The 27079-nt window shown below is 38.5% G+C and overlaps 1 protein-coding gene across 1 annotated transcript in view; it reads left to right on the forward strand.

Moving 5' to 3' along the window:
- The window catches only part of LOC103601317 (dystrobrevin beta), an 88531-nt gene that overhangs the window by 22293 nt on the left and 39159 nt on the right, over positions 1-27079 (forward strand). The window contains exons 3-7 of the mRNA XM_008585704.1: positions 2877-2966; positions 6820-6907; positions 19412-19497; positions 20381-20494; positions 25211-25307. Of these exons, the coding sequence (XP_008583926.1) occupies positions 2877-2966; positions 6820-6907; positions 19412-19497; positions 20381-20494; positions 25211-25307 (475 nt within the window). The remainder of the gene's footprint in view (positions 1-2876; positions 2967-6819; positions 6908-19411; positions 19498-20380; positions 20495-25210; positions 25308-27079) is intronic.

Raw genomic sequence — 27079 nt, forward strand, 5'->3', positions numbered from 1 at the left:
CAGTGGCCTTGTGGAGGGTCCTGGGAGCACTAGCAGCAGCAGCCTCCAGAAGCAGTAGTAGTAGTAGTAGTGGCTCCCCATGCCCCCGCCCCCTGCTCCAGGGCATTCCAGGGGGGGGGCGCTGTGGATGAGAGCCACTCATCCTTTATACTTAAGTCCATAACCCAGGACACCTGGGTGCACATGTGCAATTACACTAGAGATAACCAAAGAACACCTGGGCACGTGTGCCTGTTTATATCAAATGCTTGACAAGATTCTGAACATCAGAGGGGCCATGACCATTTTCCTATATTTTCCCAACAGCTGGACTTAACAGTAGAACAGAAATTGCAGAAGAACAGTTCACTGAACTGAAAAAACATAGCAATATAAACTATCCAAAATGAAGCACAGAGAAAAGGATGGCTGAAAAATGAACAGAGCCTCAGTAACTGTGGGACGATGTCAAGCAGTCTAACAGAAGGGGCAAAAATATTTAAGGAAATAGTTTTCCCCAAATTTCCAAATAAATTTTTACATATTTGATAAGAACTATAAACCTACAAATACAAGAAGCCCAGCAAAGTGTAAGAAGGATAAACAGAGAAGATGATATCAAGCACATCAGAATCAAATTGCTGAAAACCACTGATAAAGAGAACATATTGAAAGCATCTAGAGAAAAAAAGACATGTAACATACAAGGAAACAAAGATAAGAATTACCAATGATTTATCATTAAAACAATGCAAGCCAGAAGAAGAAAGAATGGCACCATGGCTCTGAAAGGACTTATTTATTTTTCTTCTAAAATATACAGATTTTCTAGCTTTATCCACTGAAAAGACCTAGAAGCAGTGACAACCTAGGAACAGTGAACATCCTAGTGACCCGATTGTGGTCTCTACTCTTTCCCAGTAAAGGGAACCAAGCATCCTTGAATAATGGTTGATTCCAAGTCTGAATTTTGTTAAATAATGGGAAATATCAACCATTAGTTGATATTAGAAAATACTAAAATCATTAGGTGAAAAGTTGATGGGGACTTTATAGTGGAGACATGTTGACCAATAAAATCTGAATCTGCTGTAAATCAATATTTACATTCCATTTTATTATGTGCCTCCTTTTTGATTTATAAGTTCACCCAATTACCTATAACAGATTTTTGCCACTTCTCAAAAACAAAATATAGGCAGTCCCTGACATATGATGGTTTGACTTAATGATCTTTTGGAGTTTATGATGGTGCAAAAGCCATCAGTATTCAATAGAAACCATACTTTGAGTACCCATACAACCATTCCTTTTTTAACTTTCAATATGGTATTCAATAAATTACGTGAGATATTCAATATTTTATTACAAAATAGGCTTTGTGTTAGATGATTTTGCCTAACTGTAGTCTAATGTAAGTGTTCTGAATACATTTAAGGTAGGCTAGGTTAAGCTATGATATTTAGTAGGTTAGGTGTAGTAAATGCATTTTTCAACTTACAATATTTTCAACTTACGATGGGTTTATCTGCATGTAACCCAAGTTGCAGAGCCTCTGTAAAAGCAAAAACTTTAATCAAGCATGTAGATATAACCACAGAGGATAGAGAAGCAAATTAAATGACACCACAGGAAATCAGTCAAATCCCAGTATATGATATTCTACAAGATAACCTGATTTTTTCATAAATAAATGACATGAGCAAAACAGGGAAAAGGGGGAACTGTTATGGATCAAAAACAAATGTATCTATCAAATAGAAACCTGAAAGAATCATATCAACCAAATGCAAAGTGGACCTTGTTTAGATCTTTATTTTAACTGTAAAAGGACATTTTTTAAGATTTGAGGAAATTTTCAGATGGGTTGGAAATTAAGATGTTTTTGTCAGTTTTTTTAGGTGTGATAATGGGGTTGAGGTGATGTGAAATGTTTTCACTATCTAACAGATATTGCCAGGTTAATAATTGCCACCCTTCCCTGAACAAAAATTGGGGGATGGAAGAATGGATTAAACAAAATTGGCAAAATGTTGATATTTGTGATGGGTATATCAGGGGTAGTCATTAGATTACTCTATTTTGTGCATTTTAACATTTCTATAGTTAAAAGTTAAAAAAAAAAAAGACCACGTACTTAAAGACCTTCCATATATCTCAAAGACAGAGCCTCACTCAGAATGTATACAGTGTTGTCTTACAATTGGATAAAATTCTAATGAGTTTGGTTCAAATACCAGTTTTATGGGAGAAAAGACCACGTACTTAAAGACCTTCCATATATCTCAAAGACAGAGCCTCACTCAGAATGTATACAGTATTGTCTTACAATTGGATAAAATTCTAATGAGTTTGGTTCAAATACCAGTTTTATGGGAGAAAATAAGCTGATGCTAAAGGCATTATTTCCTTATAGAAAGAAAAATATTTAACTGGTAGTATGAGCTAACACTGAAAAATTATTAAATGTAGACAAAAGCTGTAAAACCAGAGCATTAGGGGTTCCCTTAGTAATATTACATGGATCCACTTTGCTTCACTAGTCCTGCCGGAGGGCATTCCCTAAAAACCACAGCCATCACAGAGCCCAGAACCTGGACAAAACTGGTGGGCAAGGTTCCTGTGGTGACTCCTCAAGAAGTCCTCCTAAGGACTATATCGTAGCAGATGGCCAAAACCACTCCTCAAGGACTGCTTTTTTCCAAAGGATTTGTGTGATGGATTCTTGATGGTCTAACGCCATGTTCCATTATGCATTGTGGTTTTTATTGTTTTCTTTATCATGATTTATTATTTTTTCCGTTTTTCTTTGAAGTTTGCCCATTTTAATCCGTGTTCATTTCTCCCTCTGTGTGTGTCTATGTCGCACTTGCTGTCTTTGCCTCCCTCGTTCCTAGGTTACAGTATGGCCGGGAGGCACCCAATCACCTGGCCGATGAGCATGCGCTGATAGCCTCCTATGTGGCCCGTCTGCAGCGCTGTGCACGGTCAGTGGGAGAGCAGCCCAGGCGGGACCAGGGGCTGCTCAGGGGGAGGGAGAGCTTTGCTACCCGGGGCTGCCAGCAGGAGAAAGCTCTAAGCTATGCGTGTGGGGTTTTTCTTGAGCAGCTACCAGCTCTGTTTGGCAGAGTTAAAATAACTGCTAAAGCATTAGCTTCTACAGAGAAGGAAGCCTTGCCAAGCCCAGGCGCTCACTTACCTAAAGATAGAGTCAGAAATCCTCCTTTAGAGGGGGGCTTACTTCCTTCAGATTATACTTAGAGTAGATAAACCTCTGAGAAATTTACAATTGCAGAGATGTGACATTCACAGAGGTATTTGATGCATCTTCTTCCTGTTCATTCTTGCCTAAATAATGAAATCTTTCTATTGACATTCAGAGTTTAGGGTTGATCACCCCACAGATACCTCACTTTGTTTCATCTGGGGGCTTCAATACCATCACTCTGTAACATCTTTCCTGTCCTTTATCTATTGACAGAAATCTGTCATTGTTGATTTTTTAAACCAGTGATTCCCAGAAGTGGTATTGGATCATTGTCACCTGAGGTGCTTTTTCCAGACTCTATATACCTCCTCATGTTATAATAATTACATACATTATAATAGCTTTACATACCCCTTATCCTGAAAACTACTATGGTAGTGACTCAGTGTTAATATGGGAATGTGATTGATTCCTCAGTGGGTTGGGATGTAGAAATGTTTGATAACCGCTAACTGTAGCAAAGTTAACCCTTTTTAAAAATAGGTAATACCAAACAAAGTGCTATTACATTCAGGCAGACCCAAAGCCTCCTGCCCACTCCATGCCCACACCCACCACCATTCTTCAAGGAGGATGACAGGTAAAGTTTAAATAATCCAAAGCTGTCCCACCCTTCTACAAGAGTAGTCACACAACAACTTGTAATATCCTGCTTCAAGATTCTTATTCTTAGAGGAAAAAACCATAATTTATAAACTGTGCACATAACAGAGGATAGAGCCTTGAATTTTGATCTTAGTTTTGCCCATAGCATGCCAAGGCTCTTTAGAAAGGTCATCGGACCTCACTGCTACTCCTCATGATAACAGAAGAATAAATTAAATAATCAATGGGAAACAAATATATACTTAAAAAACTATTTTTAAGATTACACTTCATACCATTTCCCATAGTTTTCATAGTATGACTAAACAGCATCACTATTTGGGGGCATTTACCTATCACTAAAGCCTTAGAGAAACTAGGGTTTTCCAACCCCCCAAATATGTTGAATAGGCTTATCCTATAGATGGAGAGGAAGGGTCTGGTAATGTACATAGTATCACAAAGAGTGTCTCCTCATCCCTTCTGTGCACTCTGTCCCAGCCTCTTGGGCTCTAGGAATAAAGGTGTTTCACGCTAGGCAGGACAAATTACTTATTATCAGTAAGGGTAATTGTCCAGGGTAAATGAAAGTTTCCATTTATGGAATGTTTGACAGAGACTGTTACCTGGCATTTCAGCCCAAGAAAGTTTATGGTAGGTTTAGCCAAGGTCCTCAAATCTCATTGCTTAGGAACCTAGGGTCCCTGGGCAAGAATTGTGTCCAGTAGCCCTGGGAGAACATGATAAGTGAGTATAGTCTAAGAAACTGAGGCTCATATTTCCTTGAAGCCAAAAATTTCCTGGCTAACTAATTCTGAAAATGAAAGTCAATTCAAACATAAGAGTAAGGAAACTTTCTAATAGTCCTGAAATAATTTTCAGTAATGTTAAAACCTCTCATCAACACAAGATTCTAGTTTCTGGCTACAGAGCCTACCCAATTAAAGCAGACATATCATCAGCACTTGTGTATAAATAACAAATAGGATTAACCTTCCTAGGGAGATGGAATATGGTAGAGAGAAAAAAGGAGCTCTTTTGCACAGAGGAACCTATTGTATCCTTTGCCACATGACGGAGGTCAGCCACTTTAGATCCCACTTCCTAGGCTGCCAGTCCCTCCAAAATATCATGAAAAAAGGAGCTCTTTTGCACAGAGGAACCTATTGTATCCTTTGCCAAATGACGGAGGTCAGCCACTTTAGATCCCACTTCCTAGGCTGCCAGTCCCTCCAAAATATCATCTACTTGTACCGTTCAACATTCATTTTTGTTGTTTTTTTATTTGAAAGTTAAAGATAGTTGTCTTATTTTAGACAAAAACCTTTAAGGCACAAATATTATAGTTCAGCTCTGACCTTGGGGCCTTGACCCTAAAGTATTAAACCCAACTGATGGTAGCATGTTCTTATTACAAGATCATCTTTTGAGAGAATGATTATACATTGTGGAAACTGATATTTGCACATCTAAAATTATAAAGTGTTGACAAATGTCATAGGAAGAAGACTTAAAGCACATTTAAAAAAAAATCCATCCTAGAGAAAAGTCTAAGTAAGTTAAGCTTAAAGAATTAGCCACAGAGATAGAAACTTAGAAAGGTAAAAAAACTCTAGAAAAAATATAGTTGAGGGCCGGCCCGGTGGCGCACTGGATAGTGCGCCGCTTGGGAAGCGCGGCGGCACTCCCGCCCGAGGGTTCGGATCCCACATACAGACCGGTTCCCGCTCACTGGCTGAGCGAGGCGCAGGAGCAACACCGAGGGTTGCAATCCCGTTGCCGGTCCCCGGTCCGGTACAGGGGCAACACTGAGGGTTGCGATCCGTTGCCGGACACGGAAAAAAGACAAAAGACAAAAAAAAAAAAAAAAAAGAAAAAAGAAAGAAAAAATATAGTTGATTCTATACATGAAAAGTTCAGACAGATCTTTGTTAATTTAGCCTCACTCTTCACAGATGCACCTCAATAATTATAACAAGATTTGGTGAGTATTGAATTTGTGTCTTTAAATTTTTACATATTACTTTTCATACTGCTAAATTCTGATCAAGAGTTTTTGGAAAATCCAAGAACCTAGGGCCAAAGTAGAGCAAGACACAGTAGTCTTCACCAGGCAGCACGGCACCATCATCACTGTTGTCTTAAAGTATCTGCCAGTCTTAAACAAAGAGAATTTTATAGCCACAATCCTTATTAATCTAGGACTGCCCTGAGGTGGATAAGTAGCAGTTGACATAATGTACTAAATTAAAGAAGTCACTTCAGAATCAGTCAGAAGTTCCATATCGTCATCAGATATATGCAGAGCCAGCCTACTACTCAAGAACCCTCCTTTCATCCAGGTGCCTTATCATCTGATAGCCCATCTGAGTGTCTTTAAATTTTTAGAGTGCTGGCACTCTTATTAATGGATGAAACTAATTCACTCTAAGATGGGGCTATTGTTGTAGAATGAGCGTAGTAAAGAAGAGAAAGAGACATTAAAAGGGAATGTTTGATACCAGCGAGTCCTCTCCAACTTTATGGTATGTTTGTTCTGCCCTGGCCAGGGTTCCCCACTTTTGCTCAACCAGTGTTAAGGATACTTTTTCTCAGCCCTCTGTTTTTCATGATGCTGTTGGTCTTTTGAATTCCACATCTCGGTCTAAAAAGTCATGAGTTTTTTCTAAAACATTTGTTTAGAAATCCTTGTCTCCGACTTTGTGGGTGCCCTGTCTTTTCTCAGCCCTTGCATTCAAAAGGAAGGGCTCCTCTGATGGTGGGGAGCCTCAGGGATGTGCTACGAAAGAGGAATGACACATGAGGCCTCGTTATTTCTGTAAATCCCCTTATGTCTCAGAAGACCATTAGCATCTATGACCCAGGCCTCCATTTCTTTTGTTACAATTCTTTTTTTACAAGTTTTTCTCTCATCTGTTCTTTCTAAGAATGGAGCAAGAGTAGGGGATGTTTAATAGACACCTGTTGAATTTTTATCTCCTTGGCAGTGTCCTGGACAGTCCTAGCCGACTGGATGAAGAACACCGGCTCATAGCTCGCTATGCTGCCCGGCTGGCTGCAGAGGCAGGAAACATGGTAAGTAAACAGAGGATCCCAGTAGAGTATCAGATATTAGCATTACTTTAATATACAAATGTGAGGGAAATGGTGAACAGAAGGAGGGGAATATATTTAGGGAAGAGATTGAAGGGGCCTTTAATTTTACCTGTAATGGTCTCTTTCTTTGAAAAATGAATCAAGAAGAGAAAATCAAAGATCTAGAATTTAGTTCTTTAAAAAGATCAATAAAATTAATGAACCCCTAGAAATAGTGATCAAGAAAAAAGGAGAGAAAATACAAATTACCAATATCAGAAGTGAAAGAAGGAACATCACTACAGATCCTACAGACATTAAAAGGATGATAAAGAATTTTGTGAACAACTTTTTGCCGATAAATTGACAACCTAGATGAAATAGATTTTTTGAAAGATACAAATTAACAAAACTGACCCAGGAATAAATAGAAAATCAAACTATCCTACATTAAAAAGAAAAAAGAATTCATAATTGACTACCCACCAAAAACATTCCAAGTCCAAATAGCTTAACTGTTAAATGCTATCATATATTTAAGGAAGAAATAATATCAATCCAATGCAAACTTTCAGTAAATAGAGGAGTAAGGAACACTTTCCAAGTCATTTTATCAGACCACTATAACCTGATCCCAAAATACTACAAAGGCATTACAAGAAAAGAAAATTTCTGGCCCGATTTTCTCATGAACATAGATGTAAAAATCCTTACCAAAATATTAGCAAATTGAATCCAACAATATGTAAATGGATAATATTCCATGATCAAGTAAGATTTATCCTAGGAATGCAAATTTATGTACTACATAAAAATGAACCAACGTAATTCACCACATTAACAGTTTAAAGAAGAAAATTATAAGATCATTTCAACAGGTGCAGAAAAAGCATTTGACAAAATACAACATTCATTTATGATAAAACTCCACACGCTAGGAATAGAAGGAAACTTCCTCACCCTAATAAAGAGCACCTACAAAAACCTACAGCTATTATTACACTTAAGACTTAGATTTTGGAACATTTTCCCCCTAATATTGGGAACAAGACAAAGAAGTCCACTTTTACCACCTATATTCAAAATTGTACTGGAGACATGTAGCCAGTGCAACATGACAAGAAGAAAAGGGGGTAAACACTGGGAAGGAAAAAGTAGTCTTTAAAAAGTAGAAAAGATAAGTAAATTTATAGCAATGTTGCAAGATGTAAAGTATATAACAATACACAAATCAACAGTATTTATATCTATTAGCAATGAACAATTAGAAAATGAAATTTAAAAAAAATACCATTTACCATAGTATTAAAAAATATCAAATATTTATGGATAGATGAAATATTAATGAAAGGTGTTCAAGACTGAAAACTATAACAAGATTGCTAAGAGAAATTAGAGAAAAGCTAAATAAATGGAGAGGTATGCCATATTTATGGATTGAAAGATTCAGTATTGTTAAGATGGCAAATTTCCCAAAATTGATCTGTAGATTTAATGCCAATCAAAATCCTAAAAGGCTTTTTTTGTAAAAATTGGAAAACTGATTTAAAAACTTATTTGGAAAACCAAAGGACCTCAAATCACCATAACAGTCTTGAAAAAGAAGAACAAAGGTGGCAGATTTAACCCTGCTTGATGTCAAGACTGACTTTATCAAGAAAGTGATATATTGAAAAATGGATGGATAAATAAATCAAGGGAACAGAAGAAAAGAGCATCTGTAAAGTAGACTCACCTGTCAGATCAAATGACTTTCAACAAAGACACAAAAGCAATTCAATCAGGGAAGGAAAATCTTTTAAACAAATGTTGCTGGGACAACTAGATGTCTGTATGGAGAACCCTCAACCCCTACCTCACACCATACAAGGAAATCAGTTTGAAATGTATCATGAACTTAAACATGAAATCTAAAACCATAAAGCTACTAAAAGAAAGCATTGGAAAATATCTTCATTCTCCTCTGAAGAATAATGAAAGAGTTCTTAGAGTGTTTACAGGAACCTCAAACCATTTTAAAAATTGCTAAATTGGAACTTATTAAATGTAAAATCTTTTGTTCATCAAAAGATATTATTAAGGGCCGGCCCCGTGGCTTATTCGGGAGAGTGCGGCGCTGGTAGCACCAAGGCCGCAGGTTTGGATCCTACATAGGGATGGCCGGTGCGCTCACTGGCTGAGCGTGGTGCAGACAACACCAAGCTAAGGGTTGCAATCCCCTTAACGGTCATAAAAAAAAAAAAAAAATGATATTATTAAGAAATAAATAAAGCACAACCTGAAAGAAAATATTTGAAAAATATGTCTGACAAATGTGCATATAAAATGGTTTTATTGGCAATAAAACCATGGTTTTATTGACTATAAAATAGTTACGTTTAAAATTTCTAAAGACCTAAAAGAAGGAATTAAAAACATAATGAAAGAAAAGACTATCTCAAAAGACCAGAGTTGAACACAAAACAAATAGAACTTACAGATTTTATTTTTATTATTTTTAAATTTTGTAAAGTTTATTGGGAGCCAAATATGAGCATCAATCTGGGAAACACCATCTAAAAGAGTCAGAGAAGTGCTCCCTAGAACTTACAGATTTTAAGAACAAAAGATATTGAAATTTAAAACTCAGTGGATGGGTTAAATGTCAGAGTGGAGAATTAGTGACTGGAAAATACATGTAAGAAAATTTTCCAAAATGCAATACAGAAAATCTGAAACGAGGTTTTCAGACATGGAGGATAGAGAACCATCTAATTGGAATTCCAAAAAAGAAAAGAGAATTAGGGTGAGAAAACATTTGAAGAATTAATGGCTGAGAAATTTCCAAAATTTATTCAGGTCATGAATTCTCAGATCAGAACATCAGAATGAGTCTCAAAATGGGTAAATAAGAATAATTCTACACCTAGACATAATCATAAAGAAACTGCAGAATACAAACACAAGATCCTCGGAAAGCAACCAGAGAAGACTTTGTATTATCTACAAAGAGTTGACAATTAGCTTTCTTCACAGCACCAGTAGAACAATTTCTTCATAAAGGAAATAAAAACCTTACTTAAAAATAAACATCTCCTTACTGGCCAGCCACCAAAAATATGTAAAAATAAAATAAACAAAATATCTGATTACATTCAATGCTGCTGCTGTTTGTAATAAAACTTTAAGAATTTTCCTTATGAAAAAAGATAGTTGAGTATCTTTAATGTACTGAAAGGAACTAGCTAAACTATTAAAAGTAAAAAGAGAAATAAAGACCCTTTCTGACTGAGAAAGAACTGAGAAAGGTTACAGTAAGATTCATACAAAAGAAAAATACTAATGCATATAAATGCTTTGTGTATGTTAGCTGAATTGTTATTCAAAACAATCTTGTGAGGAAACTAAGCCTCAGCGACATAAAGAAATGACCCAGTACATAGTACATAAGTGGTCAGGCTGGGACTGGGATACTATTCTGTCACTCAACTACTGAAATTTAACTACTGAAGGTAGAATTAAACCTAGAAGGAAAGAATGACCTGAAGCCCAAACAACAGACTATGTTAGCATTAACCGGGTAAAAAGAATGGTGTGTGTGCCTAGCGAGTATTTTAGCATATTCTTATTTTTAAATAAAGGCCCTGAGGTTGGAGGTTGCAGGACTGAAAGATAGCTTAGTGGCTAGCACGCAGAGAGCAATACTGGAGAGTGAAAATAGGCAGGACAGGCAGGCTAGCTTAGGCAAGACTGTATTATACAGACCCAGTGTATCAATTTTAGAAATGTGTACCAGTTTGTTTACTTTTTCTTTGGGAATTAGCTGCTGATGAAGGTTCTTTGTTTCTCCCCAATAAAGTAATTTATCCCTTTGGGTTTGGTGGGATTTCAAAATCCTTTTCCTAAAAATTTAATATCAGTTCATGTATCTGACACTAACATTATAACTCTAAATGTTAGTGAAATGGGACAAAATAGAAAAAAAAAGTTTGAGAAGACAGAAAGTGTTATTTAATTAGTTAAACCTTACGCATTCCCTCAGACCCAACTATTCAAGTTATTTTAGAAATTAAAAGTTATAAATAAATTTGTTGAGATGAGACACACTATGATTGAACTTTTTAAATGAAGTATATTTAATGCTATTATATAGTCATGTTGACTTTACGTAGTGCTTTTAAATTATTGTAAATAAAAGCTCCAATGTGATTTGACCCTGAAGAGATCCCAATACTCCTTTATTGCAAACAAGATAAGTCTGTTTATACATGATAGTTTCTGATGCCAATTCTGTAATTCTTGTGAAAATGATCATTGTTAGAATGGTCTTGTTACTGAGTACTGATATGGTGCCTTTCATCTTCAGTTTATTTTGCAAAGTGTAGTTATTTTATAAATATTGGGCTTCTCAAGAAAGATTCTTCTTGACTAGATTTCTGTTAAACAGAAGACTCCTAATCCTCTAATCTCACACTGATACAAGTGCTTTGCATAAAGTGGGTGTAGTGCTCAAAAGAATTTATTTATAGCCTGCCAGATAGGCTTTGTATTGATTTTTTTCAAAGACCTCCTTCCACAAAGAGAGACCATTAAATCATTTGAGCAGCAGGCGGTGCAAGCTGTGGAGTGTTCCAGCATCAGTGCCGTAGCTTCTCCCTCGACGGGGACGTGGCCACGGAAACCTCTTGAGGCTGACCATTGAAGAGAGGCATTTTAGGGTGCTTAAATGAGCCAGGAGAGCACATTTGTTTTCCTGAAGTGCCTAAATTCCTTTAAGAAAAAAAAAAAATGTGGTAGGATCATAGTAGTAACAGTTAATTTGTAAAGTTTCATCACAAACATGACCAGCATTGGATGTAATCAGGTGTTTTGTTTACCTTTAAGGGTTTTTTTTTTTTTCCTTTATGAAAAAAATTAAAAACTCATTGAGGAGGACTCACTGGTTAGAGCACAGTGTTAGAACCCAAGGTCAAGGGTTTTGATCCCTGTACCTGCCAGCTGCCAACAAAACAAAAACAAAACTCATTATGGAAAACTTGGAGGAAAGGTGAAAGGAAGGGGGGAAGCCATCATCCCTTGCATACTGCCTCACACTCACACATGTCTGAGAAGCTGTTTTCCAGATCACTGTGTCCAGCCTTCACAGCCCCATCATTTTGCCAGCTGCTCCAGGCAGGCACCATTCCAGCAGTATCCTCACAGCTTCTTAGAATTAAAGATTAACTGTATTCATGTGGTGATTTGCACACATGTAATGACTCCACACCCCAGTATAGTCTTTGTTAAGCCTGGCTACATACTATAATCATATGGGAAACATTTTAAAAATAAGTAGATTCTCGGCTTTGCCTCAAATACAAGGTTATGTGACATCATATATGAATGGGGTATCCTTTAAATACACCTCTGAGGGTACTTTCTATATTTATAGACTGTTAATATACATGGCTAGCGCTTGTGACTTATATATAACCAATGTTTTTGGTATTTGGTGTTAAGTAAATTGGTTTTTCTTAAATGTGCCAGGGATGTTCTACAATGTGTGAGTTTTGTCTGTTTCAACAAGGTAAAAAACTCTGCTGAGAGCAGTCCTTCAAACCTTGGCTGCACATTGGAATCACCTGAGAAGTTTTAAAAATTATTCGTGTCTGAGCCCACTTTTAGAGGTTGACTTAATTGATCTTGGATAATACAGCCTGGGCATTGGGGGTGTTTAAATCTCTCCAGGTGATTGTAATGTGTGGCCAAGGTTGATAACATGGCTGAGAGCAGTGTTTCTGAACTGGGGGGTAATAAGCTAGAATCCCTGGCATGTTCAACGTGACCCTTAGTTGAGAGCCATTAGCTTTAGACAGAGGGCACAAGGCAGGAGGTTTAGTTTCTCTGTTAGTCCATTCAGTTCCTCTCTGTAATCTGCCCCCTTGGTCAAGCACCTTTACTTTTACACTTTCAGGCCACGTTTTGCCCTTCAGTAGGCCCCTTATCAGCTCATCTTGGACTAGAAAAGACTAAACATTGTTGAGACTTTAGTCAAGCTTGCCCAAATAAAAGCTAAATCTTGGCTTATTGAAAAGTTCCAAAATATACAGCCTGAAGTTTCCTTGATTTCTGAAATCTGGATGGTCAGGAATAGGTTGAGGAAAGAAATCTATTTAGAGAGAAGTTGGAAATGTGCATGTCATCACCTTCCTAGCCAGAAAGCAGATTAAATATCATCTCTATCCTAACTTTCTAAGAAATCGTATTTCCATTTTCACAGCTTATGCCTGTGATTGTTGTAGTAATGCCTGTGATGCCTGCTTGTCTTTGAAGAAAATATTTCTGGTTCTTCCTTAGGATTCAGGTTTCGCTAACTGAAAACAATCTTGGCTTTGGATTTGATACAGGCTTGCACCTTTTAAGTTTTGTAAAAGATTTGTTAAATTCCTGATCAGTGGTGATCAAGAAAGTTCTTCAAAGAACAAATTTTACTTAATGTCATGAGACCTACTTGAAGGAATTGTTCAGGTACTCCCAGACTTCCCATTCTCTACTGCCCCAACACATGATATTGGGTAGCTAATGTCCACATCCATCACCAGAGAAAATCTCTTTATCATGTGACATTGCCTCATTAAAGATGTCAGCATAATTTTACCAATTAGGTTATATAACAGTGATGAAGCTGGTATAGAATAATATTCAGAATGTTACATTAGAAAATGGCAATAAGCAAAAAATATTTTTATGTTGAATAAAAGAAAATTGAGAGCATTTAAGCAATCCAAGGGTCTGCAAGCAAGTGAATTATCTCTGTGATACCTAAGAGTACTGCTGCTCCTGCTGCCACTGCCAGATTGTACGGCAACCCATGAGTCCACGAAGTGGCAAAATCTTCCTGTTTAATCTAATTATGAGCATATGGAAATATGTTCTCTCCTTTTGTCTATGTTTAAAATGTTTATAATACATTTTTAAGTAAGTTAAAAGTTTAAAAGGTTTAAAACCATAAAGATGATACACATATCCCTTAACATTTCTTTGTATATACTTGCGTAGACAGTATTTTGTTGGAGAACCAAGCCCTTTTATTGAGCGTAGGTCCTCTGGAGCCCCAAGTTGTCTCTGCATGAAATGCGCCCACATAATACAAGTCCAGCTTCCATTCGTAGACAGTATTTTGTTGGAGAACCAAGCCCTTTTATTGAGCGTAGGTCTTCTGGAGCCCCAAGTTGTCTCTGCATGAAATGCGCCCACATAATACAAGTCCAGCTTCCATTTCAGTCCTTTACAATGGAATAAGAACTTAAAAACTCTTGTGATGGAATAGTGCAGAATTCTCTTTCTGATTTTTCCAAATCTTTAAAGTGGTCTCACCTTCAACTAATTCAGTGGCAGCTTATTCTAGAAGCTTATCTCTGTTGAGTCTCCAACTTTTTCGACTTGGTTTTCATAGAAATAGCAATTCTCTTTTCATCCTCATTTCATTGGCTTATGTGATATTTAATTAAATTACATAATAGCAAGTGCAACTAGGAAGAAATAACCAATCTTGTTAAGCATGCATCTCAACTGATAGGAACAGAAGTAAATGGGGGATACTAGAGGGATACTGCTAACCATGAACCAGAGGCAAGAGTCACTATGTTTTCCAAAGAGACTGGAGATCGTTCCAGTATTCCTTATGTGTTTACTAAGTAGAGGTCAGTGAAGAGGCCTTCAGCTGTAGGTTTTTTCTGGGCCTCTCCTGCTCCAGATGCTACAACCCTTGAACCATGCATTGGGCCTGGGAGCTTCCTTGAGTTTTAGTGGTGTGAACATAATGCCTTGACTACAAAGGTTCCAGGATTTCCCTAAACCCCAGAACTCCTTATGAGTAAGCATTACAGTGTTTACCTTCAGTTACTCATAGTTTTGGTTGTGCTATTTGCTAGATTTGCACATAGAAAGTGTATAATAGGTTTATTACATAAAATTTCGAGTTATAATAATCAACCTCGTAGAGCATTGTGCTGCCCTCCGTGTTATATCATTAAATCCTCTCCACATCACTTTCAATAAATATTCCCATTTTACGCATAAGAAAATGAAGTTGTAGTAAAATAAAATAATTCAAGGTCACGTGGCCAGTAAACAGCAAATCTAAGATTCCTAAGTAGTTTCCCTACTTCAATTCCTATCCCACTACAGTGAATTCTCCACTTAGTAGCCAAAGCAGTGTTGTTTGTTTGTTTTTAATAAACTTGATTTTAGAAAAGTTTTAGATTTACAGAAAAATTTCAAAGATAGTACAGAGAGTTTACTATATTCCAGACCCAGTGTCCCCTGTTATTAACATCTTACATTAGTATGGTACATTTGTTGCAATTAATGAACCAATGTTGATACACTTATTGTTAACTAAAGTCCATACTTTATTCAGATTTCCTTAGTTTTTACCTAATGTTTTGTCTCTTCCATAGTTCCAACCAGGATACCTCATTACATTTAATCGTCATGTCTCCTTAAGCTCCTCTTAGCTGTGACAGTTTCTCTGACTTTTCTTGTTTTTGATGACCTTGGCAGTTTTGAGGAGTACTAGTTAGATATATTGTAGAATGCCCCTTGATTAGGATTTGTCTGATGTTTTTCTCTTGAGTAGACTGGGGTTATGGGTTGGGGCAGAAGAGGTAAAGTGCCATTTTCATCCCATCGTATCAAGAGTACATACCATCAGCATGACTTGTCACTGTTGATGTTGACCTTGATCGCCTGGCTGAAGGAGCATTGTCAGGTTTCTCCAACATAGTTACTCCATTCCCCCCTTTCCACAGTATATTCTTTGGAAGGAAGTCACTGTGCACAGACCCACTTAAGGAATGGGGAGTTAGGCTCCACCTCCTCGAAGGCGGAGTATGTAACATACATTATTTGGAATTCTTCTGTATGAGAAATTCATCTGTTCTTCCCCATTTATTAAATTATTCAGTCATTTATTTATATAAATGTAGAAAAATGTTTTTAAAATATACAGATTACATATTCCCCTGCTCAGAATCCTATAGCGGCTTCACACACATTCAGAATGAAATGAAAACTTCTCTCCATAGTCAAAAGGCCATACGTGATCTGGGCCCTAGCTCATCTCCCAGTTCATTACCTGCCACCTGCCATAGCGCAACCACTCCATCAGCACTGACCTGAGCACAGCATGGGAGAGCAGCTGCAGGGCCTCGGTGTTTGCCCGTCTCTCTCCCAGCACGCTGTCCCTCAGACCTTCACCTCATTTGCTTCCTCACCTCACAGAGTCTCTGAGAGCCCCTTCATACCCATCTCATTTAAACAGTCTTATGTCCCAGTTCACTCTATTTCATTACCCTATATTTCTTCATTGCACTTATCACAACTGACGTCTATATTTTTTTAATTTCTTACCTTTCTCACAGTGTAATTGTAAGCTTCGTGAGGTGTGGGGACTGTGTCTTATTCACCAGTGCATCCGTACTTGCTCAAACAGTGCCTGGCACATAGTAGGAGCTCAGGAAGTATTTGTTGAATCAGTGAATGCACAAACTATATATTTAACTTTTTGCAGCAGCAGCAGATATTTACTGTTACTGTTCTTCCTGTTTTACAGAGGAAGAAACTGAAGCTTAAACATGTCCAACATCTTCACCAAACCCAAACAGCCAGTAAGTGGCTGGGCCTGCACTTGCAATTGGGCCTGGTGACCCCAAGGAGAGGGCTGCTGGCCCTCTGCAGCTCCATCTCAGAATGACTCACTCAGATCATATTCTCTTCGGTTCCCCTCTGGTTTGAGCCTCTTTGATCTGCATGTATTTAATCAGTTCTTAATTCTCAATCCCTTTGGGAAAACTATGGAAAGTTGCTATTTCTCCTGTATTGTTTCATTATATTTCTTTCTTTCTTTTTTTTTTTGTGGTAAAACATATATAACATAAGAATCTCCATTTTAAGCATTTTTAAACATAAAATTACATGGAATTAATTACATTCACTATGCTGTTTGACCACTACTTCTGTCTATTTCTAAACTTTTTTGTCATCCTAAATATAAAGTCTGTACCCATTAAGCAATAACTTCTCATTCTCCCTTCCCCCTGTTGCTGGTAGCCTCTAATCTACTTCTGTCTGGTACATTTGATTTTTTTTTTTCCTTTTTGTCTTTTTTCGTGACCGGTAACGGGATCGCAACCTCAGTGTCGCGCCCGTACCGCGACCGGCAATGGGATCGCAACCCTTGGTGTTGCGCCCGCACCACGCTCAACCAGTGAGTGGACCGGTCTCTATATGGGATCTGAACCCTTGGCGGGAGCGCCGCCATGCTCCCAAGCGCCACACTCTACCGAGTGCGCCACTGGGCCAGCCCAGGTACATTTGATTTTTGAAAGAAATCATCTTCAGGTCTCTTCTGGCCAAAGTATCCTATGTCTTTATGAGCTAATAATTCCCTTTCTTTTTCCCTTCAGTGTCCTGGAGACATTTTAGGAAGGGAGGCCTGGCTTTTTTTAAGGAGCCACTATGGTGTTTAAGACAGTAAATAAATAAGATTCTAAGTTTCTCTGTTATTTTTTTATTTTTTTTGTCCTTTTTGAGACTGGCCGCACCGCGCTCAGCCAGTGAGCACACCGGTCATCCCTATATAGGATCCGAACCCGCGGTGGGAGCGCCGCTGTACTCCCAGCGCCGCACTCTCCCGAGTGCGCCACGGGCTCGGCCCAGTTTCTCTGTTATTTAATGTACACTTGACTATATTTAAAATTTCATTCAGCAACGTAAGCCATCGCTGGGCACTCACCCCTGGCAGTTCTCCGTGTCGTTGCGTCCAGGTGGAGGAGCACGCCTCTGCTGAGACATCAGTTGCTCCCGGTGGAACTGCTGCCTCAGGATTGGAATGTTTCCACCCCTGCTTCGTATTTAAGTAACAGCACTTCTTGGAGCCAAAGAGTCTTACCTGGTTAGGAATCTCTATTGATAATGATTTTTGATTTATGTATTAACCTCTTCTATGGAAGGCGCCTCAGCTCCATAGTCAAACACTCAAAACTGGGAAGATTCTTCAGACATTTCCAGTGAAACACCATAGGGTTTTTGTTTGCTTATCATTGCATGAAGCAAATTCCTTTCCGTGCTCACTTCCTCATCTATAATTTTTCCTGGTCCCACTCTAATAAGGAGCCATTACTGTCAACTCCAATTTTCAGGAATTGCAAACCTATTATTCATAGTTAGGTTTAGTCTCAAGCAAGCCTTTTTCCTGAGACTCAACCCAGGCTCTCACAAGACTCTAATACAATGTAGAAAATTTACTCAGCTGGCTGCTGGTCCACGCTTCTCTGGAAGAAGAAAATTTATCGCGTTTTTGCTTTTAAAAAAAAAGTAATTTGGTAAAAATCCTCCCACCTAGATTTGCTATGCTGTTTTGCCTCTGTTTATTTAGAAAATACCACATGAAGAGAATTACTTATTGAATCTTCAAGCTCTAGCCAGGAAACAAGGTTTCTGCTTCATGGCAAATCTTGTTTCAGGCAGAACCAAGAATGTGCAGAGTGAAGTGTAGCCATCACAGAGCCCTCACTGAGACCTTTCATTCTGATTAATCAATAAAAGGGAAACTTTACCTAGTCATCTCTTTTCCTATTTTGTGTTAATTGGCTACCTTATTTTTAAATGAAGTAACAAGAGTCAAAAACATCAATGAATATGCAAATCACAACCACATGATTTCTCCAGAGAAGATATACAAATAGCCAGTAAGCATATCAAAGTATGCTCAAACATATTACTCATTAGGGAAAAACGAATTGAATCCACTATGAGATACCACTTCTCACCCACTAGGATGACTACAATCAAAAAGGTGGACAATATAAGCATTGGCAAGGATGTGGAAAAAATGGAACCTTCATACCTTCCTGGTAGGAATGTAAAATATTGCAGCCACTTTGGACAACCGTTTGGCAGTTTCTCAAAAGGCAATTACCATATGACCCAGCAATTCTGCTCCTAGGTATTTACCCAAGAGAAATGAAAACATATCAACACAAGACTTATAAATGAAAGTTCATAGCAGTGTCTTTTGTAAAAGCCAAAAGCTGGAAACAATACATTACTACTCAGCAATAAAAAGGAAGGCGCTACTGGTTCTTGGAGCAACACGGATGAACCTCAAAACCATCATGCTAAGTGGAAGCCAGAAACCAAAGACTTTATATTGTATGGTTCAGTTTATATGAGGTTTTTAGGAAAGGCAAAACTGTAGACAGAAAGTAGATTAGTGGCTGCCTAAGGTTGGGGGTAGTAGTGGCAGTTGATGACAAACCAGCATGAGGGAATTTTTCGTGGTGAGGGAAAATGTTCTAAATTTAGACCGTGGTGATTATTGCACAACTGTTTAGATTTACTAGGAGTTACTGAATCGTACACTTAAAATGGGTGAATCTTCTGGTATGTAGATTATACCTCAAAAATATGTTTTTAAAGAATTAACAGTCTAGGATTCTGAATTAATTTGAATCAGAAAAAAAAACTTTCTCCCCACTTTAGACTCGTCCTCCCACTGACTTGAGCTTTAACTTTGATGCCAACAAACAACAAAGACAGCTTATTGCAGAGCTGGAAAACAAAAACAGGTAAGAATGCAGAGGCCAGGCCTGTTTCTGAGGTCCAGGATTATCACATGGTATCTGATTCTCGTTTTCCTTGCAGACTAGATAGCTTTAGACCACAAAGGAAGATTCCACTTTCATGAACGTAGGCTAGCCCAGGTCCTGTAAATGCCCTGTACACTAATTTGTATATATCTGCATGCTGTTGGTTCTGGTAGTTCAAAACCCTGCTCACCTTCCCTCAGATAAATTGTTTTTCCCAGGACCCCCTCCCACCCACCAGTGTGTTCCCCTCTCACAATTCCTTTCTCCCTCTACTTTCCAGCAGCATTTTGCTGTATCTAGTCATCTTGTCTAGGCCTGTTATGCTACGTATGACTGTCTAGTCTCTTATAAAAAAAGCTACTTCAAGGCATGGAGACCAGACAGCACACCATTATGCACTGAAAGGTAGAAACCAGGCCAAGGAGACTGGACGCAGTGTAGCAAGCACAGGTAGAGGAAATGGCAGCGTCCACCAGTCAGGGGGTCAGGGGTCAGGGGTGAGGGGAGGGAAGGGAGACTGGAAGACTTAGGGGAAGACAGCGTAGGAACTGGGAGGATGCAGGGAGTTCTGTTTTCTTTTTCCTCGAGAGGAACAGAGTAAGTAAAGTATTCTGGTTGTCATTTTCCTTCATGGAAGTTTTTCATGTTCTTGAGTATTTTTAGGACTTTTTCTACCACAAAGGGTTGTTTCATTGAGGAAATGTCAGGTGAAGCAGTATTAGGAAGGTGTCCATTTTACATCTTGGTCATTTAGAAGCAATCAGAGTAAGACTGGTGGAGGAGGCTCTGCCGGAGTAAACATTTCTAGCAGGAAAAAAGAGAGCTTGTCATGCAGCCCCTTCTTTTCACCCGTCCTCTCCAGGGAGATCCTGCAGGAGATTCAGCGTCTCCGTCTGGAACACGAGCAGGCTTCCCAGCCCACTCCTGAGAAAGCCCAGCAGAACCCCACCCTGCTGGCAGAGCTGCGGCTGCTGAGGTAAGGAGGGCTATGCACCACTGTTCCCAAGCCACAGCCTACTGCGGTAGGAACTGATATCTCAGGAAACCAAACTAGTGGGATAGAATCTGTTTATCGACATAAGTAGCCCTGTTAGAACAAACAGCTAGTTTCTGATACTGCTTCATATGTTCACTCTGAGAACTTCAGTCATCATTACAGAATTAGGTAAATACCAGTCTCCCAGCTCCAGGACAAATGTTTAGACTTCTGTGATAGCTTTAAGAACATTGTGCTGCAGTCCCTCTTCTTACCTTGCTCATTAGCCTGACTTAGAGACTTGGCAGAAATAATGTGTTCCCTTTGCCCTGTGAATATGTTCTCCTTGCACTTCACAGTCAGAGCAGGACTCTGCTGAAGGAGAAGGTTACTTCCTATACACATCCTCTAAGACTTGAAACCATGTGGGAATTCCTTGCACCATGGCTATGGTACCTTCCCACTTCTACATAAATACCAACTGTCTCAAGGATCTAGAAAGTAAGGACACAGAATCAGAATGGCAGTAAAGAACAACTTCAGTGACCAGTTTGACGCTACTTTGGAGGGAGTGGACAAGGCTTCCCAGAAGAGCAAAACATGACAATGATGTGATTTGTTATTAGGGTTTATTTCCTATCCATCTTAGAAAGATGTGTGTGTGCTCTTCTCTAAGTAAAGACATTATGGAAATGTTTAGTGACTTGATTCTCACCAGATCTCTAGATTTCCAAATAGTGAGTTCTTTCTGTTTAGGTTGATTTTTAATGTGCTATCATCTGGGATCTGCATAGCCGAATACCTTTTTTTTTTTTTAAAAAAAGGAAGAGCACTGCTCTTCCTTTAGCAGCAGTCATTTAGCCTCTCAACCATGATTTCTTTTCCTAGAGAAGGGAGATCACTGTATGTTCAAAGGTATTTACTGTTTAGATTTATATCATCAATAAGTAAGTCATAAAGAATTTAAACTGTGTAATTGAAAATCATTAGAGGTATAGAGTTTGCATGCTCCTAAAACTTCATTTTAGTTTCTAAACTTAGTTGGTCTGAAATTTTGGTTGCCATCATTAGTATAGGAAGGATGGGAAACAAACACTGCTGACTCGGATGAAGGATAACTCTAGGTCATCAGCATAAGATACACCAGTTTTCTTTCTCTACCTCAGCTCAGGCACAAGTGACAAGAAAAGTAGAAAACCGAAATCTTTGGGTCTAACTGTTGCTGGAACTGGGATTGCTAAAAGTGCTCAGTTAAGCTGGAAAGATGTGAAAAGTGGCACAGATTTACTGGTCATGGGGCTGAGTCCAGGGATGTCACAAAAAGCAGCAGGAAGCAGGAATTTAGGTCTATGGAAGGTCTAAAGCTTGAGAAGTCAGAAAGTACTTAATCTCAAAAAGGGGTCTCTATCACTGAAGAAAGGGGGAACTACTTAATAAGTGTACTGCCACGATTGTTTATGCACATGGGCAAAACCTGTTGACTCTCTTCCTAACACTATATACAAAAACCAACATCAGATGGATTAAACATAAAGACAAAACTTAAAAACTTCCAGAAGACGATGTAGGAGGATTTCTATAGGATTTTGGGATAGGAAATAATTTCTTGGAATTACAGATTCATCTATAGGTTTCTGACATCCTTCTGGTTTTGGTCAATATGTACGGGTCCAGGAATTGCCAATACCCAGCTATTATAAAACAAGACAGAGAATTTCATCCATAGGATTAGTGGTTATGAATTTTGACCACCAGGCTTATCTTTTCCCCCTTAATTATTATTTTTAATCATATGTTTGTTACAATAATGTATGTGACAAATGTGTAAGATATGAAGCATAATTATAAAATGAGTACCCATGAACCCACATCGTATTCAAGAACTCATGTATTGCTGAAACTACGCCATCTATAGAACTCCCACTGCATTACCCCACTTCCTTGCCTCCACCTTCCCCACAGAGTGAATCTCTGTCCAGAATTTGGTTTATCATTCCCTTGTTTTTTAAACAGTGTTATCACCTATATCTGTATTCCTACATAATAAAGTGTTTAGTTTTGCTTTTCGTTTTTTAAGCTTAATAGAAATATTGTATGCAGTCCTCCAGGACTTTTCCCTTCCTTGGTATGACTCTGTAGGATCCTTCTATGTTGTTGCATGTAGCTGTAATTCATTCATTTTCACTTCTTACTGTAATTGTGTTTGGTCATGCCTGGCACAGTTGGCAGGCTCAGTTGAGGGAAGGAAGGCTTCCTAGGACATTGAATGAGTCAGATTCTCCTTGTGGAGTACATAACAGCACTGGAAATTTAAAGAGTATGAAAGACTAGAAGACAATGAGTCCATCCTAAAACTTACGATCTAGTTTTAGAAACAAAACATAAAACAATTTGGTAGTCTGTTAAATAATATTATACAATGTTAATAAACAGTATGGATGGCGTCTTCTAAGGAACATGAGTACGGATATATGTATATATAGAGAGAGAGTCCAGAAGCAGTCAGACCCGCAGAGGTGATGGGAGTTGAACTAGACCATGATAAGTAGGCATGATTTGGATGGAATGTAGGACAAAACATTTCAGATTGGACTGGGGCTGGGGTTCAGCATGATTTTCCAAAACAAGGATGGCACATTTCAGAGAAAAGAAAGAATGTTGGAGCTAAGAATTTGTTTTCATTCATTCACTGAATTAATCTTTACAATGCCAGTGATAGGAGATAAAATTAGTTAGGCAATTGAGACCAGATTCTGGACAGCCTTAATTATTAGGTTACTGGAAATTCTTGGAAGGTTTCAAATAATGATTTCATTAAGTTCAGTAGACATTAATTGAGCACATATTGGATGCATGATGTTTTCTTAATCCTTCAATATATGCAAAGATGAGTAAGGCTCATCCCCTGACCTCAAGGATTTTCCATTGTGGTAGGAATGACAGCAAGGAAAATAAATTAAGTGCCACAGAGAAGCACAAATTGCTATAAGATTAATTAAGCAAACCCTGCTGAAGTGAACAGGAGCTGCTTACTGGAAAGAGTAATATTTGGGACAGACATTAAGGAGTGGGTGGGAATAGCTGTGAGTCATAAAGTCATGGGGTCTGTTTAGAGAAAAGCGAATCATGAGCTAGAGGTCCAGACACGGAAGGGAGTAGGAGAGGCGGAGAGGTGCCAAGGGTAGGAATGTAGGTGGGAGCTAGAGCAGTGCTCTCCGATAGAAATATAAAATGAGCCACATCTGTAATTAATTTTTTTCTAACAGCCACATTGAAAAACTGAAAAGAAATGGATGCCATCAATTTTAATACTATATTTTTCTTAACCCAATATTTCCAAAATGTTATCATTTCAGCATACTAAAAAATTACTGAGATATTTTGCTTTCTTTTTTTCACACTTAGTCTTTGAATTCCAGAGTACTTATTACACTTACAGTGCATCTCAATTCAGACTAGCCACATTTCTAATGCTCAGTAGTCACTTGGCTAATGGCTACTATGTTGGACATCACAGGTCTAGATTGTGCAGGGCAAGGGTCAGTGATGCTAGAAATTCTGTTGCGATCATTATAGCATGACAAAATGAACACAGCTTTGCTTTGATCAGCATTTTAAAGTTTATAGAACACTCTCATAACCATTATCTTATTTGATCCTCAGAATATTGCTGCTGTTCTTTGTTATTAGTCTCATTTTAGATGAGAGAAAATTGAGGTTAAGTGACTTGTCCAAGATTGCATATTTAGTAAATGGTACGGTCAGCACCAAACCTCAAGTCTCTTGATTTATGCTCCACTGCTTTTTCCTCACCATAAGAGATGAAATCAGATCAATCAGACCAGGAGACTGTTGCATGTGTAAGGTATGGAGCACTTAGATAAAGTGAGAGAAGTGGGAATAGAAAGATAGGCACATAAATTTTCCAAGAAAGAATCATCTGAATTGGGTGACTGATTGAATATAGGATGTAAAGAGGAAAGTGTCAAAGACGACTGGGTTTTTCCGCCATGACACCTGGGAAAAAAAGTAGCAGAAATTGGGAAAGACAACTATTTGGGGAGAAAAGTCTTCAGTCTGGTTTTGGACATATCAGACTAGAATAGATGACCTGAAATCTGTCCTCTGGGAAAAGTGTGTTCTCCTAGACACAAGGAGTCATCCTGATCTCTGTCACCCTTCTCAAACCCGATGTCTGGTGCTAGAAGTACTAACTACTGAACCTAAATTTCATACAGTTTCCCCACTATTAATTTAAATTTGGACTAGTTTTATATATCTTTCTGATTGAAGCATTTAACTTTCTGAAGAATTTTAAAAATCATCCACTTTAATAATATTAATAATTCTTTTTCTCTATATGGCAATGTGTAATTTCCAAAGTACTTTTATATGTTATTCTTACATCAGTACAGAAAAGTAGGCAAAACAGATATTATCCCCATTTTATGCATGAAGTATCAGAGATTAAATGACTTGCTCAGCATCTCATCACTACCTGCTTTGCTTTTTTGTCCTTGTCCTGATGCCCAAATGAGCTTTCGGTTCCTTGGTGAAAACCTTGACAGTCTGCCAAGCTGCCATAGGCTGCCTTCTGCAACATCCCTCCTGTTTTGACCTTGGCTTTAGGATCTTTTCCACTTGGCCTTAGACCCTTCTTTGAGGGTCCCTTTATCTTCAGAGTTTCATTTCTGATGGGCTTTTCCTCTTGGACAGGCAAAGGAAAGATGAACTGGAGCAGAGGATGTCGGCACTGCAGGAGAGCCGGCGGGAACTGATGGTCCAACTGGAAGGGCTGATGAAGTTGCTCAAGGTAAGAGCCCGCCGCCCACTCTCCGGTCGCCTCCTCCCACCTGCTCAGCTCTTATCATTCTTCTCCCCCCACAGCCTCAGTTTCTGCCTCCCTGTGATGTTGGAACAGGATGAGGCTAAAGGCTTGACTGTCACTGCCTAGAACCAGTTTTCAGGTAAACCTCCATAAACTTAGCCTAATGTATAGGAGTTATCTAAATTAGTGTAAAGCCTGATTATAAAAAATTAATAACTGGAAATAGAGTAATGTTTTTGAGTAGTTGTTTTTATGAATAGGATATTAGCTATGCATAAATGAATAATATTTCTCAAATACTTAAAGTTACTTTTAAGGCAAGTTTTCAGGTATTCCACCTAAATACCTAACAAATATTAAGCGTCCTATTTTAATAAGTAGTACAGAGGCAAACTACTAGTCAGGATTCTCCAGAGAAACAGAACCAATAGGATGTATTAGGGTACTTCAAAAAAATGTATGGAAAAGATTTGCATTATCTTTTGGTTCTATTTTTCAACAAACTTTTGAAGTACCCTTGTATATACGTATCTAAGAGGGGATTTATTATGGGAATTGGCTCACACAATTGTGAAGGCAGAGAAGTCCCATGATAGACCATCTGCAATCCGGAGAACCAGGAAGGCCAGCGGTGTAATTCAGTCAGTGTCTGAAGGCCTGGGAACCGAGGAAACTGATGGTGTAACTCCCAGTCATGGGGGCATGTTGGGAGAGATGGATGTTGGGTCGCTGGTGTAAGTCCTGGAGTCCAAAGGCCTGAGAACCAGGGGAGCTCCAGTGTCCAAGGGCAGGAGAAGATGAGTGTCCCAGCTCCAGAAGAGAGAACAAATTCACCCTTCTTCTTCCTGCTTGTTCTATTCTGGTGCTCAATGGATTGGAGGATACCCACCCACACTGGTGAAGGCAGATCTACTTCACTCAGTCTGCTGATTCAAATGCCAGTCTCCTCTGGAAACACCCTCACAGAAACACCCAGAAATAATGTTTTACCAGCTATCTGGGCATCTCTTAATCAAGTGGACACATAAAAGTAAAAATCACACAAACCAACCCAATCAAACCAATACTAATCAATTACTTTACCATATTAGGAATGAAATAGCATGTTAGCTCTAGGTTTGGTATATTGGGGACCCAAATAAATCTAGAATAATTTAGGCCTATCTATTTTTGTTGAAAAGTATATTTCAACTCTTACACCCCAGAGCAGAGAAAGGCATACTTGGCATTTAAATATCCTCACCTGCAATTTTTTTGGCACTGAGCAGAAATACGTGCCTGGTTATGTAGCAGCAGCACTTGCTCATGCTGTTACTCTCTAGGATCCTGTTTGTCGATGCTGTGAACCCGTGGTGTTTTGTAGTATGACACAGAGTTAGCAGCCAGAGTGAAAATCACAAAGTTTGGAGTGCCTCAAAAGCCAGGCTGAGGGAGGTGAATTTAATCCTATGATAAAGGAGAGTCATTGAAGGTTGTAAAAACAACAGTTTAGGAAAATATGTGGGCAGGTTAGAAGGGGGAGAAGCTGAAGGATTATAGGAGATTAATGTAACCATCTAAGCCTGAGGTGACAAGGGTCTAACTAGGAGTGGTAGCCCAAGAAAATATCAGCTTGGAGACTTCAAGTTTTCCATTCAAAACCAGTCCCTTAATAATGAAGCCAATGGGTATTAGCAACTTGGATAAATGTAGCATTTATATATATATATATATATATATATATATTTTTTTTTTTTTTTTTTTTTTTTTTTTTTTTT

Source organism: Galeopterus variegatus, unplaced genomic scaffold (genome assembly GCF_000696425.1).
Source record: "Galeopterus variegatus unplaced genomic scaffold, G_variegatus-3.0.2 Scaffold3677, whole genome shotgun sequence".
Classification (NCBI taxonomy): Eukaryota; Metazoa; Chordata; class Mammalia; order Dermoptera; family Cynocephalidae; genus Galeopterus; species Galeopterus variegatus.